General features: G+C 43.6%; 1 protein-coding gene across 2 annotated transcripts in view; it reads left to right on the top strand.

Moving 5' to 3' along the window:
• Positions 1-7,581, top strand: part of LOC123999130 (interleukin-6 receptor subunit beta-like) — a 30,653-nt gene extending 23,072 nt beyond the window's left edge. The window contains exons 6-15 of one of the 2 annotated variants that reach the window (XM_046304573.1): positions 109-253; positions 368-444; positions 2,497-2,734; positions 3,784-3,978; positions 4,102-4,203; positions 4,460-4,546; positions 5,124-5,264; positions 5,650-5,710; positions 6,142-6,214; positions 6,618-7,581. In XM_046304573.1, coding sequence (XP_046160529.1) covers positions 109-253; positions 368-444; positions 2,497-2,734; positions 3,784-3,978; positions 4,102-4,203; positions 4,460-4,546; positions 5,124-5,264; positions 5,650-5,710; positions 6,142-6,214; positions 6,618-6,950 — 1,452 coding nt within the window. In that variant the 3' untranslated portion in view covers positions 6,951-7,581. Of the gene's footprint in view, positions 1-108; positions 254-367; positions 445-2,496; positions 2,735-3,783; positions 3,979-4,101; positions 4,204-4,459; positions 4,595-5,123; positions 5,265-5,649; positions 5,711-6,141; positions 6,215-6,617 lie in introns of both variants that reach the window. The other variant, XM_046304572.1, reaches the window with a different exon arrangement.
• Positions 7,582-12,137: the final 4,556 nt, after the last annotated feature.

Raw genomic sequence — 12,137 nt, 5'->3', positions numbered from 1 at the left:
GCCTGGAGTTTCTTTTTAATCCAAAAGAATCCCTCACCCCCCCATCCCTGCGGCCGCCTCTTGCCCATCCCTGTTCTTCTGTGTGTCATTCTTTCATGTCCTGCTCAGGAAGAGGACATCCTACGCAGCTTCCTACTCCTGACTCCACGGCCCTACACTGTTTATGAGTTCCAGGTGCGCTGTGTCTGTGAGGGCCCTCAGGCCCTGATGAGTGACTGGAGCTCAGTCTACAAAGCATGGAGTTCTGAGTCAGGTCTGTCAGTGGGTGCTGATGGGTAATGTAATCCTGTGGTCTCCACAGCTTGAAAATATTTGTTCACTTATTCTGTGGTGATAGATGATTAAACTATTTCTCTCTCGTTCTCAGCGCCTGTGAAAGCATTGGATGTGTGGAGTGACTGTGGAGTCACCTCTGAGCTTTCTCAATGTGCCCTTATGTGGAAGGTATGTTAACACAACATCCCATCATAATAGGTCATATATATACACTGCTCAAAAAAATAAAGGGAACACTAAAATAACACATCCTAGATCTGAATGAATGAAATATTCTTATTAAATACTTTTTTCTTTACATAGTTGAATGTGCTGACAACGAAATCACGCAAAAATTATCAATGGAAATCAAATTTATCAACCCATGGAGGTCTGGATTTGGAGTCACACTCAAAATTAAAGTGGAAAACCACAATACAGGCTGATCCAACTTTGATGTAATGTCCTTAAAACAAGTCAAAATGAGGCTCAGTAGTGTGTGTGGCCTCCATGTGTCTGTATGACCTCCCTACAACGCCTGGGCATGCTCCTGATGATGTGGCGTATGGTCTCCTGAGGGATCTCCTCCTAGACCTGGACTAAAGCATCCGCCAACTCCTGGACAGTCTGTGGTGCAACGTGGCGTTGGTGGATGGAGCGAGACATGATGTCCCAGATGTGCTCAATTGGATTCAGGTCTGGGGAACGGGCGGGCCAGTCCATAGCATCAATGCCTTCCTCTTGCAGGAACTGCTGACACAGTCCAGCCACATGAGGTCTAGCATTGTCTTGCATTAGGAGGAACCCAGGGCCAACCGCACCAGCATATGGTCTCACAAGGGGTCAGAGGATCTCATCTTGGTACCTAATGGCAGTCAGGCTACCTCTGGCGAGCACATGGAGGGCTGTGCAGCCCCCCAAAGAAATGCCACCCCACACCATGACTGACCCACCGCCAAACTGGTCATGCTGGAGGATGTTGCAGGCAGCAGAACGTTTTCCACAGCGTCTCCAGACTCTGTCACGTCTGTCACGTGTGCTCAGTATGAACTTGCTTTCATCTGTGAAGAGCACAGGGCGCCAGTGGCGAATTTGCCAATCATGGTGTTCTCTGGCAAATGGCAAATGTCCTGCACGGTGTTGGGCTGTAAGCACAATCCCCACCTGTGGACGTCGGGCCCTCATACCACCCTCATGGAGTCTGTTTCTGACCGTTTGAGCAGACACGTGCACATTTGTGGCCTGCTGGAGGTCATTTTGCAGGGCTTTGGCAGTGCTCCTCCTGCTCCTCCTTGCACAAAGGCGGAGGTAGCGGTCCTGCTGCTGGGTTGTTGCCCTCCTACAGCCTCCTTCACGTCTCCTGATGTACTGGCCTGTCTCCTGATAGCGCTTCCATGCTCTGGACACTACGCTGACAGACACAGCAAACCTTCTTGCCACAGCTCGCATTGATGTGCCATCCTGGATGAGCTGCACTACCTGAGCCACTTGTGTGGGTTGTAGACTCCGTCTCATGCTACCATTAGAATGAAAGCATTCAAAAGTGACCAAAACATCAGCCAGGAAGCATAGGAACTGAGAAGTGGTCTGTGGTCACCACCTGTAGAACCACTCCCTTTATTGCTGATAATTTCCACCTGTTGTCTATTCCATTTGCACAACAGCATGTGATATTTATTGTCAATCAGTGTTGCTTCCTAAGTGGACAGTTTGATTTCACTGAAGTGTGATTGACTTGGAGTTACATTGTGTTTTTTCAAGTGTTCCCTTTATTTTTTGAGCAGTGTATGTTCACCACACTACCATTCAAAAGTTTTCTTTCAAAAACAAGGTCATTTCTAAGTGACCAGTGTATGTTCACACTACCATTCAAAAGTTTTCTTTCCAAAAACAAGGTCATTTTGACTTTGAACGGTGAACGGTGTGTGTGTGTGTATGTATATATATATCTCTCAAACTGTATCATATAATCCGGTTAGACAAGTGATTCATGTTTCAAAAGATTATGCATTTTCTAATCATAAGAACGTATCCAGAGCGACTTACAGGAGCAATTAGGGTTAAGTGCCTTGCTCAAGGGCACATGAACAGACTTTTCACTGAGTCGTCTCAGGGATTCAAACCAGCAACATTTCGGTTACTTGCCCAATGCTCTCAACCACTAGGCTACCTGCCTCCCCACAACACCCCCTTCCCTATAGCCTGCTATAACTAATCCCCCTGTCTGGTATCTATCCTCAGGAGATGCCCACCTGGTTGGCTCAGGGGAAGGTACTGGGGTACGTGGTGACATTATCATACAGTAACGGGACAGTGGCGGTTGTGAACATGTCCATGTCAAAGCCTGGTGGCCTTTGTGTCTGTCAAGAGAAGAGATGCCGCTTCACACCCTCTCTGTGGGGTGTATCAGGGGTGGATGTGTCCGTCTACAATTCCCAGGGTGCCAGCAAACCTGCTCCCCTAGCTCTACCCACATCAGGTAAGGGAAACCACCATTGAGTTTCCGGATGACACAACAGTGGCCTGATCACCGACAACAACGAGATAGCCTATGAGAATGAGGTTAGAGACCTGGCCGTGTGGTGCCAGGACAACAACCTCTCCCTCAACGTGATCAAGACAAATGAGATAATTGTGTAATACAGGTAAAAGAGGACGGAGCACGCCCCCATTCTCATCGACGGGGCTGCAGTGGAGCAGGTTGAGAGCTTCAAGTTCCTTGGTGTCCACATCACCAACAAACTAACATGGTCCAAGCACACCCAAGACAGTCGTGGAGAGGGAATGACAAAAACCTATTCCCCCTCAGGAGACTGAAAAGATTTGGAAATGGTCCTCAGATCCTCAAAAGGTTCTACAGCTGCCCCATTGAGAGCATCCTGACTGGTTGCATCACTGCCTGGTATGGCATCTGCTCGGCCTCCGGCAGCAAGGCACTACAGAGGGTAGTGCGTACGGCCCACCCAGAAACTCTATTCCAGGCGTTGTCAGAGGGAGGTCCTAAAAATGGTCAAAGACTCCAGCCACCCTAGTCATAGACTGTTTTCTCTGCTACCCCACGGCAAGTGGTACCGGAGCACCAAGTCTCGGTCCAAGAGGCTTCTAAACAGCTTCTAACCCCAAGCCATAAGACTCCTGAAAATCTAATCAAATGGCTTCACAGACTTTTCACATCACCCCCCTCTCTTTTCTGCTGCTCTATGCATAGTCACTTTAATAACTACCTATATGTACATATTACCTCAATTACCTCGACTAACTTGTGCCCCCCACATTGACTCTGCACCAGTACTGCCTGTATATGGTCTCGCTATTGTTATTTTACTGCTGCTCTTTAATTATTTGTTACTTTTATTTCTTATTGTTATTTTTTTAAACTGCATTGTTGGTTAGGGCTGGTCAGTAAGCATTCCACTGTAAGGTCTACCTGTTGTATTCGGCGCATGTGAGTAATACAATTAGATTTTATTTGAAAGGTGTGTGTGAGTGTGATAATAGTGTCAGTTTGTATGTTTCTCTTTCACTTAGGTCTACAGGTGCCAGAGCTATCCTTCACTGTGAACCAGGATATATTGAGCCTCAATGTATCCTGGTCCCTGCCACCCCAGCCCATTGAAAACATGCATGAGTATGTGGTGCAGTACAAGCAGGTGGGACTTCCTCCGACACAGGGCTTTGATTGGATTATAGTGCACCAAAATCATACGTCAGTCATTTTAAGAGGTTTGTGTGGCTTAAACTGATCTATGATACCATTTCTTTCTGAACATATTTATTGATATTTTGTAATGTTTCAAAGTGGTTTCAAGATGACAGCATCGCTTTTGTCTCTGTCTCCACCTACAGGTGATTTTGAGAACCACACTGCCTACAATGTGTCATTGTTTGCAGTGTTCATCAACAGTAGCTGCCTGCTTGCGTCTGCAATCTCGTATTCTCTTCATGGACGTAAGTATATTAGAGCATGGAAATACAAGTCTTTATAATGTACTTGCCAGTATGTAATCAGTGCAATTAGTGCACATGACCGATTTTCAGTGGAAAACTATGTGGAAAACTAAATATCACGTCTTTACCTAATGTTAATTTGTCCGGCCTTTTAACTCACTGTAAAATGTTTTATTTATTGTTTATTTTTCTGCTACTTTTGACTATTCCTTTACCCATTTCACCTCCATTTCCTCCTCTCTCAATCACTCCTCAGTCCCACCCAAAGTGACTGAGTTCAAGGTTCAGCACATCTCTGACTCTCAAGTGACTTTGTCCTGGCAACACATCTCCCTGACCCAGAGTAAGGGGCTCATACTGTGCTATCAGCTGGTATTAAACAACGTTACAGGTAAACAACACAAAGACAGTGGATAAACTGGGATAAATCTTTTGTTGCTACAATGCTATATTGTTAGAATAAAAGTGCAGTCTCCACTGCCCGTTGTGTACATTAGCATAAAATATAGCATTACATTGTAGTAGCTTAAATAGTATAAAATATTTTTGCCTGTTCCCAGATCTGTTTGTTCTGTCTTGCCAACCCCTATTGTCATTATTGGCTCCAGAGTGGCTCAGCGGTCTAAGACACTGCATCTCAGTGCAAGAGGCATCCTTGGTTCGATTCCAGGCTGTATCACATCTGTCTGTGATTGGGAGTCCAATAGGGCGGCGCACAACTGGCCCAGCGTCGTCCGGGTTTGGCCGGGGTAGGCCGTCATTGTAAATAAGAATTTGTTCTTAACTGATTTGCCTAGTTAAATAAACACAGTACAAACAGATCTGGGACCAGACTGTCCACAGGCTACCGTGCTGCACACTCTCGTTCCCACACATCAGTGGCCTTGCTCCCAATCATTAAACCTTTCCTTCATCTGCAGTGTACAACGTGAGTAGGGACCAGAACAGCCTCCATCTGTTAGGACTTACATCTGGTCACCACCAGGTTTGGATCAGGGCTGAGACTAAGGCTGGACTGGGACCCAGTGAAACCATCAACTTCTCTACTGAGAACAGCCATGGTATTCTACCACTATGCCATGTAGTAATTTGATAATGATGACAAGAAGCGTATAGCTGTTATAGGTTCTCTAACAACCGTGATGAGATGTATTCAGTGTTTATGTACCTAACTGGTGACACAGAGGTCATCTATAACACTAATTATTATTTATTATTAAACAAACTAGAAATATTATTATAGGTTGTGTATAATACTGTATATAACATCACCTTTAAAACAGAAAGGGTCCTGAAGTTCCTCAGAAAATAATAACAGTATATTGAATGCATGCTTTGTTTGAAATAGACCTTTGTGCTACAGGATGTGATTATGAACATGGATTGCAGTCTAATTGGTCATTTTGCCTTCTAACCTCCCCCATCTCTCACCCTTTGTTGTCACAGGTTTCCTCAAATATCTGGTGCCAGGAATAATAACAGGGATGTTGCTATTGATCATCATAATGTGAGAAACTGGATTCCCATACTTCAACCCAAATAGCCTGATTCTGATTATTTTCTCATTGTTTTGAACCATGGCCATGTTCATTAGGACACACTGATGCAAAAAATGTAAAAGTTTTGCAACGTTTCGTGCCGACTGAACACATACAGGGTGTGGTGCTCTCATGTCTCCTTCCTCTCTCTCAAGGGGAAACACTTGAGGAAGTGGAAATGAGATCGGGCAGTTGAGTTGGGCTTTCAATTATGCCCTCCATAACAATGGTCTTGATCAAAAATATAAAACAAACAATATGCTATACCCCTTTCAACTAAAACAATGGATCAAATATTTCTACCACTTTTAGGGTGATATACAAATGAACAAGTCAATTGAAGGAACACAACTCTTTTGGTGTGCAGTATGTCAATGATACTGTTGTGTATTTTCTGTAGTGTACAAATGAAGACTTGTGCGAAAGTGCCTGACCCCAGCAACAGCAAACTGCTCCAACAGATGAAGTTGCAGGTGAGTGCAGGGCAGACTATCACTATGTGGCTGTGACTGACTAATCTAGTATCAGTCTGATATTAGTTAGTCTTATAGTATTCTAGTTAGTGGTGGACGGAGCCCCAGAGTTCGTCATGTCTTCCTGCCTGGTTTTTCTTCAGCCATTTGGGTCGAGGAACACACTACCTATAGATATGGATGGTATCTTATTTGTAATGTTCCAGTAAGAACCTGTTGTAAAATAAAGAATGTGCGTACTACATTAACCTAAATGTTGATTATACCACATACAGTAGCAGGGGCTGTATTGGGCTAGTAATATACCATTCCCTTGAGTAGTATTATCACCAGTCAGAGGCATAACATACAACCATAGAGGAATAAATGAATGTTTCTGACTCCCTGCCTGTCGTTGCTCCAGTTTAACAGCTCCTTGACGGCGATCTTCTCTCCTCTGGAGTCTAACCCAAAGATCTCTGAGCTGGAGGTGGTGGAAAACCCTTTCTGGGATGCCAATGCCTGTCCTAGGAAAAGGTCCAGCCCTGATGGACAGACAGAGGGGGTGGTGGGAGAGGAGTGCACCCACATAAGGACTGATGAAGAGGCGGAAAAGGAGGAGGTTGCTGACAAGGGTTACAGTAGAATTATCGATACTGACGAGGAGGAGAGGGATGGGGGAGAGTCCGGGAGCTTGTTGGAGGACGATGAGTTTGTTTCGGACTATGAGAAGCATTTCATGCCTGTGGTTATATGACCCTACTGTTGGAGGACGATCAGTTTGTTTCGGACTATGAGAAGCATTTCATGCCTGTGGTTATATGACCCTACTGTTGGAGGACGATCAGTTTGTTTCGGACTATGAGAAGCATTTCATGCCTGTGGTTATATGACCCTACTGTTGGAGGACGATCAGTTTGTTTCGGACTATGAGAAGCATTTCATGCCTGTGGTTGTATGACCCTACTGTCTGTCTGGTGTGGTGCTACTGAACAACTCTTTTGGTGTGTGTATGTTCTCCTCATTGCAATGTCAAGACAGCCATTGTTCAGTTGGAACCCCAAGGGCCAAACAGGTCAATTGTGGGCTATTGTGCTTGTTGATCTAGATGCAGATCACTGATTCATGGGAAAGGGTCGCCCTAAAAACAACACGAGTGTTGAAATACGCCACTCGTCTTGTTTTTAAGAAAAGGAAAAGGGATGTAGTCGACCGTTTGTTTTCCATGTTCCAACTACAAGGAATGTTGTTTAGGAACAGTAAACCTTTTTATACAGCAAATGTATACTTGGGTGAAAAACCACGTTGCCTACGGTGTACACTGTCATGACGTGGCCCTCTTTAGATATAGCAAGCACCAACTCTCTCACCACCTCTCTTCCCCTACACCCAGGCTCTTTTATCTCAGGTTTATCTCAACTCTGAGACTATTGATACCGACAGAATAAGAGCAAATCTTTGATACTAATTACTAGTTTGCAGCTAGAATTTATGTTGACTGAATGCGAAGACTGACAACTGCCAAAACATTTATTCTATAAGAACATTTCTGAATGGGACTCTGACGTATCCATTCTAACCACAAAAGACTCCAGGGATGCAAAGAGAAGTTTGGATAAACTTTCCAACAGAAAGACGGACGATTCCAACAGAGATCATGACAACACACTGAACATAAATATATATATTGATTGCAATTATTCCCGAATGAGTGAGCGTTCATTTGCAAAGAATTAGCATTGCAATTATTATAATTATCAACTGTGTAGTGTCTTTTGTCTTTCGTGCCCTTCTCAGTCCCTTTGTCTACCAAGCTGCGATACCGGTTTAGCCCACTAGGGCACATCCCTTATCGTTTCCTTGTAACCGTATCTACTGTTTGTTTGTTATGCATGTCTGTGATTATTTAGTTACTAACTAAATGATTAAGACAATTGATGTATGGATGATTCATAGTGAAGGCTGGGTTTGTGCAGATAACCAACCATTTACGATGTTTGGAATGAGACTAACGTGAGATAAATAATAATTCATTAATTAGAAGATTAATTGATCAGATATTGAAAAAATCTGAAGATTTTCCTTGGTGCCCCGACTTCCTAGTTAATTACATTTACATGATTAGTTAGTCACATAATAATAATTACAGAGAATTGATTTGATAAAATAACAGTCTTCAATTTAATGATGCCAAAGACACAACACAATGTCTACATTGTTCAGTTTGAACTACAACTGTCAATCATGTCTGCTCATTAGGTCAGATGAAATGCTATTTCAGAATAGCATAGTTTAACTTTTTTATACAAAACTGTTTTTGAAAGTTAATTGCTGTTATTTTTTATTTTAATTTTGATATCTAGCTAAATAATAACTATGTCCCTTTTGAGATGCCTAAAAAAATGAAACTGGCCTCTCACCATGGTCAACTTGAAGTTCCCTTACTTGGACAAACGTCTATGGAAAGTGAATGGAGAAGATATTGAAGCCTGAGCCTTGCACCGATGTTCAGGATAAGGATGAATTTGATCCAGTCGGACTGACGTTTTTGGAGAAAGTGGACCTGTTTTTTACCGGACCCATATGTGGTTTCAGGATGGGTGGGAAACAGGTGGAAAAGTATCCGTTGTCATACTTGAGTAAAAGTGAAGATACTTTCATAGAACATGACTCAAGGAGATGTGAAAGTCACCCAGTAAAATACTACTTGAGTAAAAGTATTTGGTTTTAAATATACTTAAATATCAAAGTAAATTTAAATTCCTTATATTAAGCAAACCAGACGACACCATTTTCTGGATTGTTTTATGGATAGACTGAGGCACACTCAACACTCAGACATCATTTACAAACAAAGTATATGTGTTTAGTGAGTCTGTCAGATCAGAGGCAGTAGGGATGACCAGGGATGTTCTCTTGATACGTGTGTGAATTGCACCCTTTTCCTGTCCTGCTAATCATTCAAAATGTAATTTTGGGTGTCAGGGCAAATGTATTAAGTAAATAGTACATTATTTTCTTTAGGAATGTATTGAAATAAAAGTACATTTAAAAAAATGTTAATAGTAAAGTACTGATACCCCACAACCTACTTAAGTGATCTTTTTGGCCTTCCTGTGACATCAGGTGCTGTTGGTGTCCTGGAGGGCGGGTAGTTTGCCCCCGGTAATGCATTGGGCATACAGCACCACCATCTGGAGAGCCTTACGGTTTCGGGGAGGTACATTCGCCGTACCAGTCGGTGATACAGCCCGACCGGATACTCTCAATTGTGCATCTGTAAAGGTTTGTGGGGGGTTTTAGGTGCCAAGACAAATTTCTTCAGCCTCCTGAGCTTAATGATGAGCTTTGAGGGTTATATAATGTTGAATGCTGAGTTATAGTCAATGAACAGTATTCTTACATAAGTATTCCTTTTGTCCCGATGGGATAGGGCAGTGTGCAGAGTGATGGCGATTGCATCGTCTGTGGATCTTTTGTGGCGGTAAGCACATTGAAATGGGTCTAGGGTGGCAGGTAAGGTAGAGGTGATATGATCCTTGACTAGTCTCTCAAAGCACTTCATGATGACACAGATGAGTGCTACTGGGCGAAAGTCATTTACAGTACATATGAGATGTTACCTTTGCTTTCTTGGGTACAGGAACAAAGGTGGCCACCTTGAAATATGTAGGGACAGCAAACTGGAATAGGGAGAGATTGAATATGCCCGTAAACACACCAGCCAGCTGGTCTGCGCATGTTCTGAGGATGTGGCGAGGGATGTCGTCTGGGCCGGCAGCCTTGCAAGGTTTAACACGTTTAAATGTTTTACTCACGGCGGCCACGGAGAAGGAAAGCTCCACAGTCCTTGGTAACAGGCCGTGTCAGTGGCACTGTGTTATCCTCAAATTGGGCGAAGAAGGTGTTTAGCTTGTCCAGAAGCAGGATGTCGGTGTCAGCAATGTGGCTGGTTTTCCTTTTGTAGTTCGATGTAGCTGGTTTTCCTTAGGTAGCTCATCCATGTATTTATATGTACATATTCTTATTCCATCCATTTACTTAGATTTGTGTGTATTAGGTGGTTGTTGTGGAATTGTTAGATTACTTGTTAGATATTGCTGCACTGTCGGAACTAGAAGCACAAGCATTTCACTACACTCGCAATAACATCTGCTAACCATATGTATGTGACCAATAAAATTTGATTTGATTGTCTGATGTTGAGTCTTTACCCGACAAATTACTGGTAGGATATATCAGTTTTCCTGTGTGAGCTTTAGGGCCGAACCCACTACGGTGTTTCAGGTGCCATGTGTATGGTCATGTTGCAGCAGTGTGTAGGAGGAAGATTCCTAGGTGTGAGAAGTGTACATACAGGAGGGCTTGAGTCAAAGGATTGTGTAATATCAGTGAAAGAAGTGGTGTGTGTAAACTGTAGGGTGGACCATGTTGCTGGGGATCAGAAGTGTCCGGTGCGAGAGAGGCGGGTTGAGATTGCCATGGTCAGAGTTGTGGAGAAAGTGTTGTATGCTTTGGCAGTGAAGAAAGTAGTGGAAGCTGGGTCAGGGGTGAAAGATACTAAGAGGCTAAGAGTAGTAGAATTTTGCCAGTACAGAGTGATAGGCATACGAATTAAAAGTGCTTCAGTAAGGTTGGCCTTTTAGCGTTCATTGCTATGGTTATTAACTGTACCATAGGTATCAAATCCAATCAAATCAAATGTATTTGTCACATTCACATGGTTAGCAGATGTTAATGCGAGTGTAGCGAAATGCTTGTGCTTCTAGTTCCGACAATGCAGTAATAATCAACGAGTAATCTAACCTAACAATTCCAAAACTACTACCTTATACACACAAGTGTAAAGGGATAAAGAATATGTATATAAAGATATGAATGAGTGATGGTACAGAACAGCATAGGCAAGATGCAGTAGATGGTATCGAGTACAGTATATACATATGAGATGAGTAATGTAGGGAATGTAAACAAAGTGGCATAGTTTAAAGTGGCTAGTGATACATGTATTACATAAAGATGCAGTAGATGATATAGAGTACAGTATATACATATACATATGAGATAAATAATGTAGGGTATGTAAACATTATATTAAGTAGCATTGTTTAAAGTGGCTAGTGATATATTTTCCATCATTTTCCATCAATTCCCATTATGAAAGTGGCCAGAGTTGAGTCAGTGTGTTGGCAGCAGCCACTCAATGTTAGCGGTGGCTGTTTAACAGTCTGATGGCCTTGAGATAGAAGCTGTTTTTCAATCTCTCGGCCCCTGCTTTGATGCACCTGTACTGACCTCGCCTTCTGGATGATAGCGGGGTGAACAGGCAGTGGCTCGGGTGGTTGTTGTCCTTGATGATCTTTATGGCCTTCCTGTGACATCGGGTGGTGTAGGTGTCCTGGAGGGCACTACCCTCTGGAGAGCCTTACGGTTGTGGGCGGAGCAGTTGCCATACCAGGCGGTGATACAGCCCGACAGGATGCTCTCGATTGTGCATCTGTAGAAGTTTGTGAGTACTTTTGGTGACAAGCCGAATTTCTTCAGCCTCCTGAGGTTGAAGAGGCGCTGCTGCGCCTTCTTCACGATGCTGTCTGTGTGGGTGGACCAATTCAGTTTGTCTGTGATGTGTACGCCGAGGAACATAAAACTTACTACCCTCACCACTACTGTCCCATTGATGTGGATAGGGGGGTGCTCCATCTGCTGTTTCCTGAAGTCCACAATCATCTCCTTAGTTTTGTTGACGTTGAGTGTGAGGTTATTTCCTGACACCACACTCCGAGGGCTGTCACCTCCTCTCTGTAGGCCGTCTCGTCGTTTTTGGTAATCAAGCCTACCACTGTAGTGTTGTCCGCAAACTTGATGATTGAGTTGGAGGCGTGCATGGCCACGCAGTCGTGGGTGAACAGGGAGTATAGGAGAGGGCTCAGAACGCACCCTTGTG

The sequence above is a fragment of the Oncorhynchus gorbuscha genome, linkage group LG16 (genome assembly GCF_021184085.1).
Source record: "Oncorhynchus gorbuscha isolate QuinsamMale2020 ecotype Even-year linkage group LG16, OgorEven_v1.0, whole genome shotgun sequence".
NCBI classification, from domain to species: domain Eukaryota; kingdom Metazoa; phylum Chordata; class Actinopteri; order Salmoniformes; family Salmonidae; genus Oncorhynchus; species Oncorhynchus gorbuscha.
The sequence above is the reverse complement of the archived record's forward strand: the minus strand, read 5'-3'. Positions and strand labels throughout refer to the sequence as shown.